This window comes from Adiantum capillus-veneris, chromosome 24, assembly GCF_014529385.1.
Source record: "Adiantum capillus-veneris isolate H3 chromosome 24, ASM1452938v2, whole genome shotgun sequence".
Lineage (NCBI taxonomy): Eukaryota > Viridiplantae > Streptophyta > Polypodiopsida > Polypodiales > Pteridaceae > Adiantum > Adiantum capillus-veneris.
The window spans coordinates 17,684,130-17,703,686 of NC_140954.1; the positions used below are offsets into that span (position 1 = coordinate 17,684,130).

Below are 19,557 nucleotides of genomic sequence, written 5' to 3' on the forward strand. Positions count from 1 at the left end.
TCTTGTATACCCTTGAGAACTACTCTTATGAAGATTTGGAGCTAAGAGAGTCTCATAGTACTCAACTTCGAGTACTGTTAGGCAAATTTCTGAAGTCTAAATGTCCTAGTCTGAAAAATCCCTTGGTTGGAAAGAAAGATTTGTTGATAACTATCTTTACCTCCCCTGACTTAGACAAGATTGGATTAAGCTCTATTTTGAGATCTCAAGAAGCTTTGGATACTCTCCCTCCTTGTGTGAGAAAGGTATGGAACCATCCTGTCGTAGCTTTCAAATATGTGAAAACTTTAGGACAAAAAGCTTTCAACTATAGTGACATAGGACGTAATCTTAAAAAGCAAGAGAGGCTTGCAATCTCAAGTATTGATTGCCCTTGTAGTAAAACTGCCTTTTCTTCTTACGTAAATGGAGCTTTGGGTCATGTAGTTACTGCCGATTGTTCTATCCTTCCTTCGGATTCTTTGAAAGACCTTTTCTCAAGAGGTACTAAATATAGGCTCCCTTCCTCAAACGACTCTTGCCTTCTCAAAGCCATAGAAAAGGGAATTTCTAGTTTCGTAGTAAAGTTTGAGGAGTCTTTAGGAGTTCAAGGTATTTTTACCCATTGGAAGTCTGTAATCCTCAAGAAAGCTTCTTTGAAATTAGCATCTTGCTCTCGGAACGTTTCTTCAGGAAGGAATAGCTTATCTTCTTCTGATCGTGATGCTCTTAGGAAATTTCATCATGATTTTGTAATCTCTTATGTAGATAAGTGCTCTAATAACTTTGTTGTTACGTGCAAAAAGTTCTATTTAGAATGCTTGTTAGGTGAAGTAAATTCTCAGACTTACAGTGATTGTGATCTTTCAATGCAAGAGGTTATCTTGAAACATCAAGACTTTTGTAAGTCTTTTGGTTTTAAGTGCCAGCCTAAATTACCTTTTTTATATACCGTTTGGAAGTTCCACAAGAACCCTATAAAGCCTAGATTTATAGCTGCTTCTTGTAACACCTCTTTGACCGAGGTTTCCAAATGGCTTAGTTATTGTTTCAAAGCCATTTTACCTAGCGTAAATGAATTATGGAATAATATGCTAAAGGAAGTAGACGTACCTACCGATTCAAGTTGGATTTTAAATGATTCAGTAGGTGTGATTCCTGTTTTAAAGTTTTTGAACTCTTCAAGAAGCCTTAAGGAGAAATCTTCTCCTTTTATGTCTCCAAACTTTTGACTTTACAACGCTATACACGAAGCTAAATTTGGAGGACCAAAAATTTAGAGTCAAGTCTCTTATTTCAAAAGTTTTTGCGTACAAGCTTGAGAAGGATAGGTACAAGGCATTGCTAGTAGAAAAGTCAGCCTTGAACTTTGACTTCTTATGGCTGAAAATTAAGAATGTAGATGTAGACAAAGGAAGAAAGAGATTCACCAGGATTGTAGATGACATTGACATCATATCTTGGTTAGATTTTCTTTTGGACAATTTATATATAACCATCGGCGACTCTCTTTTCAAGCAAACTATTGGTATCCCTATGGGTACCAATTGTGCTGTTTTTCTTGCTAATTTCTATCTTTTTACCTATGAGTTTGATTTTATGGAGCGTCTTGTCCTTGCTAACACTTGCCCAATATTTTTGCACAAGTTATGCAATGTAAGACGCTTTGTAGATTATCTTTTTGTCCCTGACATTCCTTCTTTTCAAGATTTTATGTACTTGAATTCGAGTTCTGTAGGCGGAGGGATTTATCCCAAGGAGTTTTGTGAACTTAACTGTACCACAAATAGTGATTGTTGTGCCTTTTTAGACCTTAAGATTTTTCAAACTCCCTTGGGATTAGAAGTAGATATCTATGATAAGCGCCTTGAACCAGAATATGCCAATCTAAAAATCATCCGCATGCCTCACATTTCTTCGAACATTTCTCTTTTAACTAAGTACGGTGTCATTTGCTCTCAACTATTTAGATTTTCTCGTCTTTGTTCTAGTAAATCTACTTTTGTTGTTCAATTTTGCCATCTTATTTCTTTACTAGTTGAAAAAGGATACTCATTCAAAAGAATCATGAAAAAAGTTCGTTCATTTTTGCATCGTAGTAAGTTTATTTTTAGTGTTTCTTCCTTTGGAATGTTCAAGATAATCAGTAGTAAATTCAATAGAAGTGGGGAGCTAAAAAGCCCACTTATTGTTTGACTTAATAACACCTTATGTTGTTGTTTTGATCTTTAGCGTTTCTAGTATTTTCACTTTAGCTTGACAATTGTTAGCCTTTATCATGGCTGAGTATGCCCATCACCTCCGGAGGGTGATAGAAACTCAGCTCGTTGCTTTTGTAGAGTACGTTCAAAGCATGAATGACCTCTATATAAACCTGCACCTACTCTTGGGCACTGACGACGTGAGTAGGGATGTCATAGCTGTTGTCCAAGCTATGCATGATAAAGGTGATAATCTTATTCTTCCTGTTTGGACAAGCAGTGAAGTTGAGATCACATATTGTCAAGTTTGGTTCTTTGCTCTTCGTAGGTTTGTAGTAGTATTCATTTTTCGATTTCATATTTAGCTTACCTGAGGACTTAAGAATGTGTTCCGTTATAGGTTGTTGTGTGAAGTTTGATTTCTAGGATTAAGTTTTTAAGATGCCTTATCCTTTTTTTTTGCTTAAAGTTGAGTACTTGTTTTAAGCCAAGTAAGTTGCGTCAACTTATTTTACACATACCTTTTTTGAAAACATTTTTAAGTTAATAATGTTTTGTTTTATCTAGTTTTGTTTCGAAGCAATCAAAGTGATTTAGTTAGTTAGTTTGTTTGTTTTTGTTTTTCTTTTCTTTTCGTGTGTCCCTTGCTTTTATAGTTTTATGAGTGCTTTATTCCCTCTTATAATTCATGAGTTCAGACTATTTTGAACTTATGAAGGTATATATAAAATCACCAATCATTGAAAGCAGTATTAAAACGAGAGTCAAAACAGTTCAAATCGGCACCAAGATAGGTTTAAAACATATACCATCCATTTTAAACATATTTCAAACAGGACCACTAAAGAAGTTCTCAAACAGAACTCAAAATTAAAAAACAATCTCGACATCACTCAAGCTCGAAAAGTCGATTGACTTTCCATCCTAAAACTTGCACCAAAAATGAGGGTTAGGTTCCTTCCATAAGGTCGTAGCTGAGGATGGCATGGTCCATCAGCTCTTGGACAGATAGCGTTCTTTGGCAGCGATGGTAGTCCCAAAACGTAGCAATCACATCGGACCTCCAAGGTTATCAACTCGAGAAGAGACACCTAGTGAGAGATGTCGAGAAGTTTCAAGTTATAATCTGCTAGGGTTTCCATGGCAAGCATTTTAGGATACCCGACTCTGTTAGAAGCTACCAGGAACCTTATGACTTCGGGCAAAATTTTTCTTGAAATCTTGCCAAGTCGTTGGAGTGTGTGGCTTGGTAGCTATAAACATCCACCACTGCACGACACTACCTCCGAGAAAAATAGCGGCTTGAAAAAAAATCCTTGATCCTTCTTTGCAGGTGATCTTTATGGCTTTTGCCTTGTAAGACAGAGCGATGAAGACGGGAGCGGGTCCGATGCGCGATGAAGTAAGGGTGGGAGTTACTAATAAGTCCGGGGTCGGGACACGGAGATTCTTCAATACAATTTCCAGTAGACTCTAGAAGCGTTGGTTTGCTCTGTCTCCTCTTTGGTAGGACCGGTATGCTTTCTGAAAAGCACACGCCTGAAGCTCTGATACCACTGTCACAAGAGACGGGCACCACTCAAGAGACCGGTTTGCTTTTTGAAAAGCACACGCTTGAAGCTCTGATACCATTACACACAAGCCGGGGAGTGGCGGACCTCCATCCCAGAGATTCCTGGCCCCAAACCTTGGCGTCCCTTTCGATATTTCGTTATATTGCTTCAACTGAGTACAATGCCGATACTCCAATCCCTGCACCTTCACACTGAAGCATGCCAAAGAATGAGCCGTTCACACATATTTAAAGGCCCTTGGCCTTGAAAAGCAGTCAAACTCAAAAGCAACTCGTCCCAAAAGCACAAGGGCCAAAAGCTGCCAGCGCGTTTTGCGAAAATCCGTACATCTGTCATTTCAGCATGTCAGCACGAATTGCGTACGTCCGTACAACTGCAATGTCGGCATGTCAGCTCGAAATCCGGGATTCCGTATAGGCTGCCACGTCATCAACTTTTACTTTTTAATGCCTCTAGGTCACTCAGGTCCCATCAAACGGGGTCCCATAAGTTGGTGGGAACTCTTCTTTAAAATAGGCCTCTCGGCAAGACTTTGCAAGTTGGTAAAACTTCTTTTGCTGCTTCTGCTTCTTTACTTAGGGTTTAGGCTTCTTGGCCGGGATTTGCACGTTGGCTCCGTTCTTTAGTGGCTTGACATGTCAGTAGTTTGTGACAAATAGTGACCAAAAGAGCACCAAGAAGTGACACAATTTTATTGGTTCTGAATAGATATCAAATGTAGTGGTGAATGATAGTTTATTAAACTTGAATGTTTCAATCCTTACCTTCAGCGGTGCAAAGGATAAATCAGATGCAGACTCTTGCAATATGACTTCAGTGGGTGCAATCGAATCTTTGGACACAATTTGTTGTAGCGATGAACCGTCACAGATGGATATACCTCCCAACACTACTCTGTCTCAGTCTACGACATCCCTTCAGGAGGATTTTACTCTTCCAGACAAACCAATGGAATCCAAACAGTGGTCGTCACTCAACACAAAACTCTTAACTCAATTTACCAATGGTTTCACTCGAAGGAAATAAAGATTTTTGATAACTCAAAGACTGGAGATTTTAGGAGATTCAATGCTTTTCCAGAGTTCTATCAACATCGAAAGTCATTTCTTTAACAGAAGCTGAGGGAATGTCACATTATGACTATGTTGCATTCTTGTATCTAGTCTTAGTTGCAGATACGCGACATGCCAATGAGGATCCCTACACTTGGATGGTCACACTCTTCGCTCTAAAGACATTCCTCTTCACCAAAAGCCACACTCCTTCGACGACTGGTCACACCCCTTCACCCAATTGTTGCAACTCTTCGTCCAAAGGATGTGTTTTTACGTCTTAAGCCATGTCTCTTCAACATGAGATGTTTTTTTTATTTGTGACTCTTTATCTCCTATATAAGGAGCCTATCGTACTCAGTTTTGAACCATCCATTCAATCAATCAAAACACACAGTCTTCTAAGTCTCTTATCAGAGTTATCTTTTCAAGTTCTGCTCAGAAACATAGTGAATAAGTATGAAGTACTAGAATTAGGATACAGATCCTCACGCTCAAGTATTTCTTATTATTGCTTCAATTGGTTAGAGGTTTGGGGGCAACTCCTTTGCTTCCTGCTACTTGGAATACCAGAGAGTGATCCCCTTGTACATATTTTAAAGGCCCTTGGCCTCTCAAAAGCACTGTTATAAATTGCTCAATTTTCAAAAGCACTTGTTAGTTTCTCATCGGATCCATCCTGCGCACATGACGTGACACAAGCCAAACTCACACCTAGACCACGTAGTGTGCGGACATCAGGTTCACCTCCCATTCATAGAGCCAATCAAGCTCACCCCCGAGCCTGGAAGCGTGCAGCCAACGAGCTAGCCTCTACCACAAGGGCTGTCATTCCATATCACCAATTAGGGGTGTGCGGATAGAGCTACCAAGGGCCTAGAGTCTAAGTGACGTGATCACACAAGATGTCTCACAAATGAGACTCAAGTCATATTTATAGGATTTCATAACCAAAGGGCTGGTCGGACATGGTTATAAAACCGGGAAAACGATTTCTTAACTATCTGACTGACTCCCAAGTGGCTTGGGATTCAGTACAATGCTTCCACTTGATCAAAGATTCGGGGTAAGAAGACTTGCGATGCTTTCAATGTTAGTCCCTCATTGGATCTATCTTGCACACATGACATGACGCAAGCCAAACTCACACCTAGACCTTGTAGTGAGCGGACATCAGGTTCACCTCCGAGTCATAGAGCCAATACGGGCTCATCCCCGAGCATAGGAGCTTGCAGCTAAATGGGCTAGCCTCTATCACAAGGGTTGGTGTCCTAGACCACCAAGCCCACACTAGTATGGGTGTGCAGGTAGAGCCACCAAGGGCCTAGAGTCCCAAGTGTGGTGATCACACAAGATGTCTCACAAATGAGACTCAAGTCCTATTTATAGGACTACAGAACCAAAGGGCCAAGCTTACACTAGCGGGACATACTGCAGGCGCCCATCCTGATGTCTGGGGACGTAACAACACGAGATCCCAAATTCTAGCGTCCACTTCATTGATGAGGACATCAATGATCCTCCAGGGGGAACTATGTTATGTCCATGTGATGGGAGAGAAGACCGAGTCTAGCGTCGGTGCGTGACTACACTCTTGGACGTTGGCCCTTAAAAGGGGTCGCTACCGGTCAGGTGGTTCATCGGACGTCTGACCATAGGCAAGGTAGCAAGGAGATCCTCCCACTTATTCGTTTTAAATAATAGATCATCAGGGTTGTGGATGAAAGTCTCATGGTGGCTATGTTTTTCTCTTCAGCACGGTCATGGCCCATCGGTATTGTCGCTTGTGGTGTTTTGCCTAAGGACTTCTATGAGAAGAATGGGTGCAACATTCCGTCTCAAGACACAAAAGTATACTACTACACACGCGCACACATTTAAACTCACGCACACCCACACCCACACCCACACCCACACATGCATCCGGGAAAGGAAAGAACAAGCATGTAAAACAGAGAGATTGAAAAGAAAGACGAGAAAAGGGAACTCTTGAAGGACAATGCAGGAAACGAAGAGGTTGAAAAGAAGAAAAGAAAGATTAAGACACCATCTGAACTGGCAGCGAAAGAGTCGGAGAAGGCCGATGGTGACAAATGGCGACCAAGGGCAGCTGGGCAGTAGCCCTGCTCTGAGCAGTGAGTCTGTTGTGCAGGCAGGGAGCTCTCGACAGCAAATGGTGGCCAGCCATCGCATATACCTGTAGATTCTGTTTGAAATTTGTGTGTTTAGATTTAGTTTGGCCGGTAATTGACTTGTTGATTAAACTTGAGAATGTACTTCTCTGGCTTTTCTAAAGTCTGGGTTTTCTAAAGTCTGTAAGTATAGGCTTTTCTCTGGCTTTTTGATGAAACTTAAGAATGTGTTTCTCTGGCTTTTCTAAAGTCCGTAGGTATAGACTTTCCAAAACTCATGAGCTCATAATTCATTAAGTTTTCTGAGGGTCTTGTCATGGGTATGCAGTTGAAGGCGTGTTTGGTACTTCATCTTGACGGAACAAGCGCAATAGCAGAGGATATTGGACGTCAGGTGTGACATTATTGTAACGTGCTTAATTAACGAAAACTGGCACATTGGCATGTTCTCATTATTTGGTTTGTTTCGATTTTTCTCAAAGCAGATGCTGACTTACGGTCGAAGACTTCCTTTGGTAGAACTTTTTGCCAGGATAGATGCTGTAAATGCTGCAACAGTCAAAAGGGTTGCCAATCGCTTTATTTATGACAAGGTTTGAATATATGAGTCATGTTCAAAGATATGTTGAACTGCAGCCGATTAATTTTCTATATTTTGGGACTTACAGGAGCTTGCTATTGCTGCTATGGGCCCAACACATGACCTTCCGGATTATAGTTGGTTCCGTCGCCGCACCTACTGGCTTCGGTATTAGGCGGTCCATCTAACAGGTGGTGGTGGTATTCAACATCATATAGAATTAGCTCATTCTCTGTATGCTTTGTATTCTCAAGGTGTTGTTATCGCAAATATTTCTAGAGGGCGTTGGGTGATTGTCTGATCCATGATGATCTGGCCCTTTTTTTCTTTTTCAAAGTATCCCTCTTTGATAGAGAGAGTCATCAAGAGCTTTGCCAATAAAATAAATCTGTTGCTGTGGCAAACATAGCTGACTTGGTAGATGGAAGTTTGGTGTGTAAGCCTCGAAAGAGTTTCATTGCGGATGGTTCATAACTTCTGTGAGGTGCACACATTTTGTTTCTGATCCAAGAAGAATTGAGCAATTTTGGAATTTATCTTAATAATCATGCTTTTGTGATTGGCGATCTCAATGTTGTGTTTACTGATTGAGCGAATGTGACTATTGGGTAAAGAGAATATTGAGGATGTCATTATCGTTCAAAAATGTATTTTGGTGAATGCTGATTGCGAGCTAATAAGTGGCCATTTCTGTTTTTAAGACTGTCAAAATGAACGTTCGGTTTTAGGTGCTGACATGTCATCTTGCTGTAGGTCCAGGAGCTTTTGGTAGGATGTGAAATGTTAGTTTCGTTGAAACTTTGTATTTATTTGGAGCCCTCAAGTCTTGAATCGGGGATTGTTGAATCTTCTTCAATATATGGAATCTTAGAGCACCAAGCCTAGAGAGAGAGAGAGAGAGAGAGAGAGAGAGAGAGAGAGAGAGGTGATTTTTATTGCTTTTGCAAGGTTTAAGCAGGAATGGCACTTATGATTATGCAGACCTACAATGGGCCAGCCCAGAGAAGACGCTGAAAATCCCTGCACATGGCCTAGAAGCCCTCATTGGCTTGAGCCCAAGAGAGCGGCCTTCCCTCAACAGGCCAAAAAAGTAAACTAATTTGCTAAACCAAATGGAGTGGAATCCAAATTGTTTGCTATTATAAGCCAACAGCCTACACTTGATTGGTTCCCAAAATGAAAATAGACTTGGGAGGCTCCTGCAGGTTTAACGTGGAACTTGATCACCAAGGCATGGTTGAGAGAGAGAGAGAGAGAGAGAGATAGATAGATAGATAGATAGTTCTATTATCGTCCTGGGAGGTCAAATATGACCTATGGGACCAAATGAACATGTCACGTGGTGTGAGTGGAGTTCATAAGTGACTCTCGATGCTCAAAAATGGCTGAAATGAGCGTCGCAATAGAGAGTCCACATCGTGGTTGGGAGAGGAAGGTATGTAGGGAGAGCTCATGGCTGAATATATGGGGAAAAGAGGACCTAATGTGGTCAAAAGCTGAGCACTCAAGTAGTGTGTGGTACTCACTCTCTCGCACTTGAAGAGGGCATAAGGTGCAAAGTCGATGACACTCCTCGCCAGTGCCCCAACGTCCTGTCTCGCAGCGTAGAGAATGGGAGCTAAGACGAATGGAGGCAATGGTGCGGATCGCACTCAACGGGATGGGCTCAAGGATGTAGGAATGGGTTCGGTTACCTCGTTCCGAGAAGAAGAGAGATTTGTAGTTTGGGGCAACGTGTGTGGTGTAATGGCTGAAGCGAGAACCTCCAGATTTCTCCCAAGCCATGATACATTGGCGTTGTAAGAAGGCTTCATTAACTTGGGAGTCGATCGACGCATCCTTGACCAAGTGACATGCATCCCATCTTCCAAACCATTTCTTGATATCAAGCATCCACCCCGAACTTAGTATTTTGCTCTTGCATGTCTTTTGAACCTTTTGACTTGCTTCATATGCGATTCTAGGAAGTCGATGCAAAGGGCTATGTTGTGTCTTACGCATGTACTCCACAACCCTTTCCATGCCCAAGACCTCAATGGGAAGCGATCCGGACTCAAGAAGTAAGAGCATGTAGGGTGTTTGTGTCTTGACTTGGAGAAAGTTGGTGAGAAAACGCTTTTGGACATTCTCAAACTCTTTCCAAGTAGACTTCCCGATGCTTCCACCCCACACCTCCACTCCATAAAGAAGCACCGGTGTCACCAATGTGTCAAAGAGGTACTTTTTGAGAGCCCAACACTTGATCTCTCCTGCATTGCACATGTTCTCAAAGGAGCAATTGGCTCTTCATTAACTTGTTATGGGCTATCATATTCACTTATTTATGGGTGGTGTTGTAGTTATGGTGCTTGTCATTGTGAATTCTTGTTATGCATAGGCAGCACACCATATAGTTTCTCGTCTCGTTGTAAGTTTTTTCTCTCATGTATGTTATTCTTGCTCATTTGAGCCACAAAACAACCCCTTGAATAATTTGCAATAAGATGCTACACGTTTTACGAATATAATCAATCCAGAAGTATACGGCCATTGCCACCAACGTCTGCGACTAACTACTTTACTGTGGCATCCCTTTTGATTTTTCAATTAGACAGGAGATCCAACGTCACATGCACATTAAGTCCCCCTCACCAAAATACACTTTATGATCATTGCATGTTTATTTAGCAAGCTTCGCTCTTTGCTTGGAAGGACTCACCCAAGCCGTGCTAAGACACATTTCCAGATTGTCCTGAGGGGAATGTAGCTACAGATGAGACAAAGGCAACTGCAAGCTTACTGAGTCACCTCCACACATCAATTGCTATTGACTGCAAAATGTGCCATTCTACATCTCTCTCTCTCTCTCTCTCTCTCTCTCTCTCTCGCGTGCGCGGGCTACTGTATTTTTTGAATAATGTTGGGGCCCTTAGGGTTCAATCCGGAGCCCTTGGGTTCATTTTTTTGGTAATAAGTCTCGATGTATTGCCCCAACTTGTTATGGTTTGGGGTTTTGTTTTTCTGTAAACCCAAAGGACTTTTCTTGCTTGGCTTAAGAGCTCCTGGTTCTTATCACAGTGAGATCTGAGGAAATTGCTTAGGTTGTTGCTGATCTTGCTATCACATATAGTTTTGAGACTTGTGGACTGTAAACATCCTTAGTCTATCTTAGGCCATCCACTAAGGCCTTCTAATGTGTGCCCTAACATAAATCTACTAATCTATTAAGGAGACTCAACTTTTAAACTTAATTTTTAGCTCAGAAGAGAACACTAAACCTCTTAAGTTCTACAAATACTCTTCTAGTAAAGATGCCTTGCTGTCCATTTAAAAATCAATGATTGAATCACTCACTTTTTGGTTTTTTTGACCTTTAGAATAATAGTTTCTTCCTTATAATTCTACACAAGAAAGAGGTGGGCTTCAAGGCAGGAATGTCACCCTTAGTCCGTTCTGAACCAAAATGCTACACAATTAATTGCTCCGTGTTCGAGTCTAGCATCAGAATTTAGTTCTTCTGCAAAGCACATATAAAATTTCTTGTGCAAGGTGTAACCAGCTTGCCCATTTCAATATGATAAATGGATTACCTTTTTTATGTGGATACAAGACAAGAAATACCGTCATTCGAACCGGCATGAATATGTTGATAATTGTGACCTCGGGGGGTTATCCCCAAAATTGTAAGTATATAGCACGTCAGTTCAAAATAGGGGTTTTCTAATTGGGATTTTTTCTCCAAATTAAATAATTACATTCATAGAAAGGTGTTTTTATTGCATTTTGATTTTTAAAAAAAGAAAAAGAGGTTATTTTATTATCTGTAAGCATGGAGATGTACGGGTTTTTATAAGAACCTTTGAGCACACGCAGTATAGGTTATTTCTTGTAAGTGACCTATCCCAGACTGTAACATGGTTGAGTTCTGTTAGGTCTGCCTTATATTTGCATTCCATGTTTGAACAAAAATGCTGATGATCTTTTTGTTTGTATGACGGTTTCAACTAAGGATTTGGCTTCTTTTATCTTTGGATTCAATAGCTTTTCAATTTATTGATGCAAAAACCACTTGCTCCAGCTAGAGTACCTCTTTTATTTTTAAAGATGGAGTTAGATATTGAAATTCGTTATTATTTGTTAAGTCATGTACAGAAAACTATTTGTACCCATTTATACTAACTTCTGTCGTATCTCTTTTTGAGGGCTTGGGTTCAATTTGTGGATTATGTATACAAATGAGTACTCAAAAACACACACACACACACACACACACACACTCAATCAAACAAAAGTGACATTTTCACTCTTTTTTTTACCTTCTAAACAGATATGTTGATTGATGGGCAATGGAAATACTTGCCTCCTTTTCACTGATGAAAGTAACAAGTATTATAAGTTGTGGCTTTTAACAGAGGCTTTTTAATCAACGAGTAAAGAAAATCGAGCGAAGCCAATTTCCAAGCAAATATAAGCAACACCATTGAAAAATTGATGGGAGCGCGAGGTATATTAACGAAGAAAATAATAATGTCAACGAGCATTTTGCTCTACAAGAACACCAAAGCATGTCATTTTCTTGCCAGGCTCTATATGCTGAATTGCCCACACTATCTAAGGCACTAGTATCTCAGACCACATATGTTGGGAAGTGCAACCTTCATGCTAACCACTCCCAAATACACCAACTGCTCTCGTGGTTGTAATACACTTTGGCCTGTTGCTATCCTCCAATATTTCCTCATCGTTCACTAATATTGTTCTAGATCTTTGAATACTTTTCTCCCTCACGGATTCTCTGTTCATTTATGGACTTGGCATGCGCATCGCATGCAATGAAGAATGAGCTAGGTCTATAAGCTTCTTTCTTGAGCCACCTACTACTTACTAGGCCAGTAACCTTGGAGCCAAATCTACCACAGTTGGCCAAGTGAATATGTGAGTTTCTTTTAAGTATGCATGTTACCTCACACTTTACAATACAAACAAAACCATATTCGTGCATGCGGCCTCATACAAACCTATACTTGCCTTGTATCCAACACATGCACATATGCTTGCATGCTTTGTGTGAGTGCGCGTGCGCGCGGATGCGTGCGTGCGCGGTGCAATGCGTGTGGAGAAGGGGAGAAGCAAGAGACCGGTATGGGTGGAGCAACCTCACGAGCTGAAAGTGAGGTGCTCTTTATTCATATATGTATAATGAATAAGGGCATGTATACATGTGGGCGGGCGGTCGGACATCGGACGTCCGGTCCCGGGCTTGTTATAAGTGAGACTGAACACTTGATCACTGTCAAAGTGGGAGTTTAGCTCGACCACTAAACCATTAGAGAGCAAACTGCGAATACGCATAAACCATGGCGAGATTTTGAGAAAAATCTGGTAGAGTTTTCCCTGGAAACTAAGCAAAAACTCAAAAAAAGTCTCACCAAATACGCACGAAAATAGGCACACAGTGTCTCAGTAAACACATCCACAAATGGCATACATAGCACTGCCAAAACCCTCGCAAAACAACTCACTCTTGATCGAGTGGCTCTATGGATGTATACCTGTCCAAAAACACATGTAAACCTGCGAACTTGCTACCTACGAGCTATGGCTAGATCAAACTACATCCGCGTAATGCATACATAACATGAAACTGCAGAAAACGATGCAAAAATTGCTCTATAGTGCTCCACACAAGCTGCACTGCAACCTATGAGCAAAACCGTTGAAAAACTCGCAACTACTACCTCATTGCTTGGTGAACACGTCGACCATAAAAACCTGCCAAGAGGAGCTGAGTGGGCTCAAGGAAAACCCTGCTCTGGAATGGTCCGTTAGAGCCGTATCTGTTGGTATGTGCTGGGAAACTGCGAAGCTGTCGTCGCCGTGGAGAGTACGTCGGAGCCAAATCCGCTCCGGAATGGGCGCTAGAGGAGAGCCAATGTCGCTCTTGCTCTCTGGTCGCCTGGTGTGTCGAGGTCGAAAATCGTCGTTGATGCCGTCTTCCGTCGGGCAGAAGTGCGCTAGCCGTATAGTCGCATGATTGGTGTTAAAATCGATTCGGAGCTAATGTCAAGAGCTGAGACCGAGCTAATGCGAAACACCGAGAAAAATCGCTAAAGCCGAGCCGCTAAATCAGTGTCGAAATTTGATATCGATAGCCGATGCTCGAAGTCGTGGAGGAGGAATGCCGGGACGTTGAGAAGACGCCGAATTCGGTGTCGAAATCGATGCCGAGTCGTCGAAAAACCGTAGCCGAGGAGAAGCCGATGTCGGCTGATGTCTTGGCTTACTCGTCGAAGCTCTCTCTCTACCTCTCACTCACTCGCTATCTCTCTCTCGTTCTGTCAACTCACACGCTCACGCTCTATCTCTCAAGCTCTCACTTGCTCTCTCTCAGTCTCTCTCTCTCACAACTCTTGCTCACTCGCTCTATCGAGGCGTGTGTGAGTCGAGATAGAGAGTCGAAGGGCCGGGTTTATCCCTTGCACACGAGGAGTCTAGGAGTCAGTGTTCGGGGGAGTGGGGGGGGGGTGCTCGAGGGTTTTAGTGGGAACAGTGCCTTGTACACACTATAGTGTGAAGGCAAAGTTTTGAAAAAAAAAAACTTTAATTGACTGCTTGGTCACTTGTCACAAATTGACGAACTCTAATGAAATTGCAGGCTTTGCGTGTGACGAGCACTTGCGAGCTGCAGGGATGGGGTGTGTGTGTGAGCAATACCACCACTGTCTGCGACTCCTGCCCTACCAAGCTAAGCTTTTGATTTGCCTGCAGCTTGCACGATTAACCGGCTGTACCCGCTTCTCTTGTCTCCGCCTGCAAGTCCTCAACCTTGGCTCGAATTTGACACTGCCCTGCCAGACCCGCTGCTACCGATGCTCTCAAGCTTCTATTGCTTGCATAAGCTTACTGCCTGCAGCTCACGGGCTCGGCTTTGCTCAAAAAATTGACTGTCGACTGCTCCCCCAATCCCCATGCTTGGACTTGGTCCAGCCTCCTACACACAGTGAGGCTGCTTTGCTAGATGCCGAGCTTCGATTCTCACCTCCAAGCTAAGATTTGCACACGAGCCTCTGTTCCTGTAGAGATCTTTGTTTTTACAGAGATGCCATCGAAAACTCTCTAGATTCGCAACGCCAGAGAGGGGCTGTGCGTGCCGAGTAGCCGGGAATCGTCGAGATGTCTGATCCGTGTCAGATCCGCCCCGAATCAACTCGATTTGGTGCAGCGAATCGCCGAGCTTCGAGAAAATTGCCGTTGCCGTTGAGACACTGCCGTCGCCACTGTCGAGCGGTAGCTCCGATACCACTTGTGAGTGCACGTGTGCGCGGATGCGTACGCGGTGTGATGCGTGCGGGAAAGGGGAGAAGCAAGAGACCGATATAAGTGGAACAACCTCAAGAAATTAGTGATTGAGGTGCTCCTTATTCATATATGTATAATGAATAAGGGCATGTACACATGTGGACATGCGATCGGACAACGGACGTTCGGTCTCAGGCAAAAGACGTAGCAGCTTTACCCCAACACTTTGCTTTTGAAAGATTTGTTGTGGGAACAAAACACTTGTTCTCAACTTGAGGCACCCTTACATCCCAACGTGTTTCGAAGAAAGTACCAATGGTTTATTGATAGCTGTCTCCATGACGTGTGAAGCCCCTTCTGGCATTGGTAATGGTGAAGGTCAACTAAACGCGGCTTGATGGTGGATATTGCCAAGGATAAAGTGAGATAAGAGCTTTTGGTTGGAGTGAAGCTTATGCAAATATGCTTGGCAGAGAGCCACGATGATGTCTGGAGGGAAACAAGGAAATTTTAGGGAGTATCTCTAGGTAGGTGTTGTCTACAAAGAGAAAGGCACCAATGGAACTCCCTCAAGAATACTAATCTCTTGTACTCCTTTGTTCAATAGGTAGCAGGAGAGTAGAAAGAGGGAGCAATCATAGAGAAGTTGGACCGGACCCAGTGCTTGAGAAGGCTAAAAGCTTAGAAAACTTACATTTAGCGTAGATGGTTAACGTTTTTGGGCTTGAGTGGAGTTGTGTGTGGATTGTTGATTGGCTTGAAGGTTTCCGAGAGGCTCTTGAGGATTGGTCGTCTTACCGAAGACCATGTTAGAGAGTAGCGGAGTGAAGTAGGGACCAGGTTCTGCCACCGCCGACGCCTCTCAATACTTGTCGAAGCCAGCAGTCTGCGTCGGCGCGGTGGAACAAGCTCTTCGAAGCTGCGTAATCCTACGAAGGTTTACAAAAAAAAAAAAGGGAAACTTATCAAAATACTCCCGTCAAAATTCCCAAAATACCCCTCAAATTTTAAAATTTTTCCCCAAAATTTCATGCTTATTTTTGACTAAAACTTCCCAAAATGCCCTTCAATTTTATCAAAATTCCTAATATTAATCCCGCATACATCTCTCAAGACATGATTTTTGACAACTCTTCTTAGGAATTTTAGTTCTGTAATGTTAGAAAATATTAGGAGCACGATTTGTGATCCTATTATTTTTCAGCTTGTTTATGTAACACTCTTAAAGATGGACCTCTATTATTAGAAAAGGATAAGGTACTTGAAAGTTGGAGCAATCCAAAAAAAACGGCGCAATGGCCTTTTGGAAATTTTTGAAATTTATGGGATATTTTGAAAAATTTCACAAAATATCCATATCAACTTTAGCAGGGTTGTGTATGACCTTTGTTATTGTAATCCAAACTAGTCCACGTGCCGGTGCGGACTGGTTCCTCGCACAAGGCGGCACCATTGTCTATGACGACGGATTCGAGCACTGTTGCAACGGGGTTGGTCGTTTCTGCAGATGATTTTCAAAAATTTTATGTAAAATTGACAACTTAGTAAAACTTGATCACATTTATATTAAACAAAAGGCTCTCGTGCACGTTGGACATCTACCAGAATGGGGCAGTGGTGCCACATATCCATTTTGGTGGTTGTCCAGCTTTATCGACATGCCTAGGAGTGCTTTATTTAAATATAACTGTGATCAAGTTTAATACATTCATCAATTTTTTTTTTTTGTTTTGGTTGTAGTTTAAGTGAAGAAAAGTCTTATGTGTTTTAAACATTTCATCAGTTCACATTATTGGCCAAATGAAAGTGTATGTCTCATACACGTAAAAATTAAATACTAAAACAATGAGGGCATTTAATTATGTAATCCTTCAATTGGTCGTGGTTCCCAAGGATGGGGAAGGGCTTCCTTGACTCATGATTCTGTCTGCCGTGATCTTTAGTGGTTTAGAGGCCCATAACAATGATGTGGATTGTGTACAAAATTGTGGCTAAGAGCAGAGCTCTCAGAGTTGCCCCTTTCCTCAAGAAGCACATACAAAATTCACAAGCCGGGTTCTGTTCCTTCGAGCTTGATTCTATCCAAGGTAATGGAGGATGTTTTGACGATATCTGATTCTCATTTTAGAGATAGATGTAAGCTCATTCTGAGCAAGATGTAAAAGAACATACAAGGTAATATATATATATATATATATATATATATATATAGAGAGAGAGAGAGAGAGAGAGAGAGAGAGGCGCAGCCAAAGGATGCCAACTAAGCTAGTAAACTTAAAAATCAGCAAAATTTTAAGGATCAAAATGCTATTGAAGACCATCTTCCACGATTTCTCTACTTGGGAGTGTATCGGTTGAAAGCTCTTGTGGTGTTTGAGGTTAGAGCTCACCCCCCTCCCACTGTGCCTGTTGCCCTCCCTCCTCATCCCACGCATGAGCTCGTAGCTTGTTCGCACGTGTTGTCTCATAGGAGTGTGCTTATTTGTTGTTGTCTCATAGGAGTGCTTATTCTTGTTGCAGATTTGTTGATGATATGCTGCCCGACTTTGCTTGCAGATGAAATGTTGATGATATGTCGCCTTGTTGTGCAACCTAGATATGTCTCGTTCACAACCCTTTTCTGCCCTCAAAGTTGAGCTTGCAATTTGTCCGCGCGCACATGGACGGGCTTGGAGATCACTCATTGATGTGAATGAAATTCATTGTGACTTCATCACATCATTCTCATAACCCATTTTTAATTGAGCGCATAACTCGTCCGCGTGCATGTAGACAGGCTCCAAGCTTGCCTTAGGAGGACCCGAAATAAAATCTTCCAAACCTTCATCGCCATCCACAACCTGGAATTCTACAGCTGCCTTGGATTCATTAGGATGCTTAAACTATCAATGCATGGATTTATATGCATTTTGCCTTGGACACACTCATGATCAAGCTCATTCAAACACTGAACATGGCACCGGATTGGCCCATACGAGTTCTCGTAAGAATTTGGATGTTAGATATGCCTTGGCATAGGGCCGATTCCCTCTCTCTGCATTTGGCAATGACAAGCACTTGAATGGAATGCTCCTCTAGGTGTTGAAGCATACTCATAAGACTCATGTCTTTCACTTTGTAGTTCTATCTCTTGGTAGTCTACTTTCTTGTGTTCTATGTCACTACCATTAGTGAAAAAATGGTAGCTCCTAAAGAGAGCTATACTCATTTCCTCATGGGTGTGATGAAATATGTCTTGAAATGTGAAGACCATGCTTAGGCTTCATTCAAAACCTTCATCTCTAGCAACATGATCTTGCGACAAACCAACTATCCTCATCATTCCTATGCTGCCTTATAGCTTGGATTTGGCACCAAAATGGATGGCATCTTAGAAGGATGGAATGATGGGATGAGCTTTGCAATGATATACTTCTAATGATTGTTGTGATTGCTATGACCAAAGCAAATATAGACAATCTAGGTAGTTTAACTGCTTGTCTGAGGAAAGAGACAACATTCAAGTGCAAGTTACTCCAAGGTACAAGCGATGGCCATGGATTTCAATTGGCATGTTGTAATTATTTACTATTGGCCTTTGATAAACAGTCAACCCATAGTCCTTCCTCTCGTCACTCTGAAAGAGAATAGAGGAAACAAAGGGAGAAAAGGGCAAGAAAGAGGTCACCCTCTTCTCCTTCTTCTTCATCTTCCTCCTCTTCCGATGAAAGCAATAGCTATTCTTCTAGAGAATACAAGAGGGGAGGACATCGCAAACCTTACCCTGCATGAAGAAGGTCCCAAAAGCTCAAGAAATTCAAAGAGGGAGGAAAGAGTATTTCTTTTTTCACCTATGATGGCACCATTGGTGCCACCGACAAAGTATTGGCCTTCATCCAGCAATCTGATGCGGCCTTTGGAGACGAGGGCTTCCTGTTATGTTTGGCTGGATGTACACATTTCCACTATTTTTTTTTATACAATAATGACTTTTTAAGGAAACACATCGTACCTACTTGTAATTGCATTAATCATACCGAGTTTACATCTCAATTTGATAAATTTGGATCACACACTTGTACTTCAAACCTAGAAATTTTTGAGGATCATGGGATTCATGTGTTGCTTAACAAAGGGTTAAATCACATTCCTCTTCCACCATTTAACCCTCACTTGGATTTTGTGTTGTGCTTCTTAACTACTTTACCGACTTGGTTAATAAACTCCAATTGGAGTCAGAGGTGTTCCATACCCTCTCTCAACTACTTTTTCACTCCTTCTCAAACAAGGGAGTAAACTTGAACCCATAGTGGCTTAGCACTGACACTACTTGGTATACTCTAGATATACTTACAAAAATTAGAGATCTCGCTTCTAAATTTTTTATTGTGGGTTTTGACAAAGCTGGAAATACAGCTACAATTATTTCTAAATAGCTTGTGCACTTGGCAGCACTAGATAGACTGAATGGAGATGAATTTTCCATTACTCTCTTAATCCAAATGATACTGGGAATCTACTTACACCACAACTTCAACAACTAGGTTACAAACCTAACAAAAAACTACGTGTACTCTTTCCTACTTACAAAGGACACAAACATAAATTTAGATGGATCTCAAATGCTTCAAATGAAATTTGTACAAAAATTACAGAATGCATGACTAAATGTCATGATTTAATTCTCACAGAACTAGAACACCATTGTGCAACTAAACAAAAAACAACTCACAAATTTCTTGGGATCAATTACAATCTTTTTTGGATAATCAAGAATAGTAC

General features: G+C 41.7%; 1 protein-coding gene across 1 annotated transcript in view; it reads left to right on the forward strand.

Moving 5' to 3' along the window:
- MPPBETA (Insulinase (Peptidase family M16) protein) overlaps positions 1-8,090 on the forward strand; it is a 31,044-nt gene extending 22,954 nt beyond the window's left edge. Inside the window, exons 7-9 of the mRNA XM_086498085.1 lie at positions 7,267-7,332; positions 7,424-7,531; positions 7,607-8,090. Coding sequence (XP_086354211.1) covers positions 7,267-7,332; positions 7,424-7,531; positions 7,607-7,693 — 261 coding nt within the window. The 3' untranslated portion in view covers positions 7,694-8,090. The remainder of the gene's footprint in view (positions 1-7,266; positions 7,333-7,423; positions 7,532-7,606) is intronic.
- Positions 8,091-19,557: the final 11,467 nt, after the last annotated feature.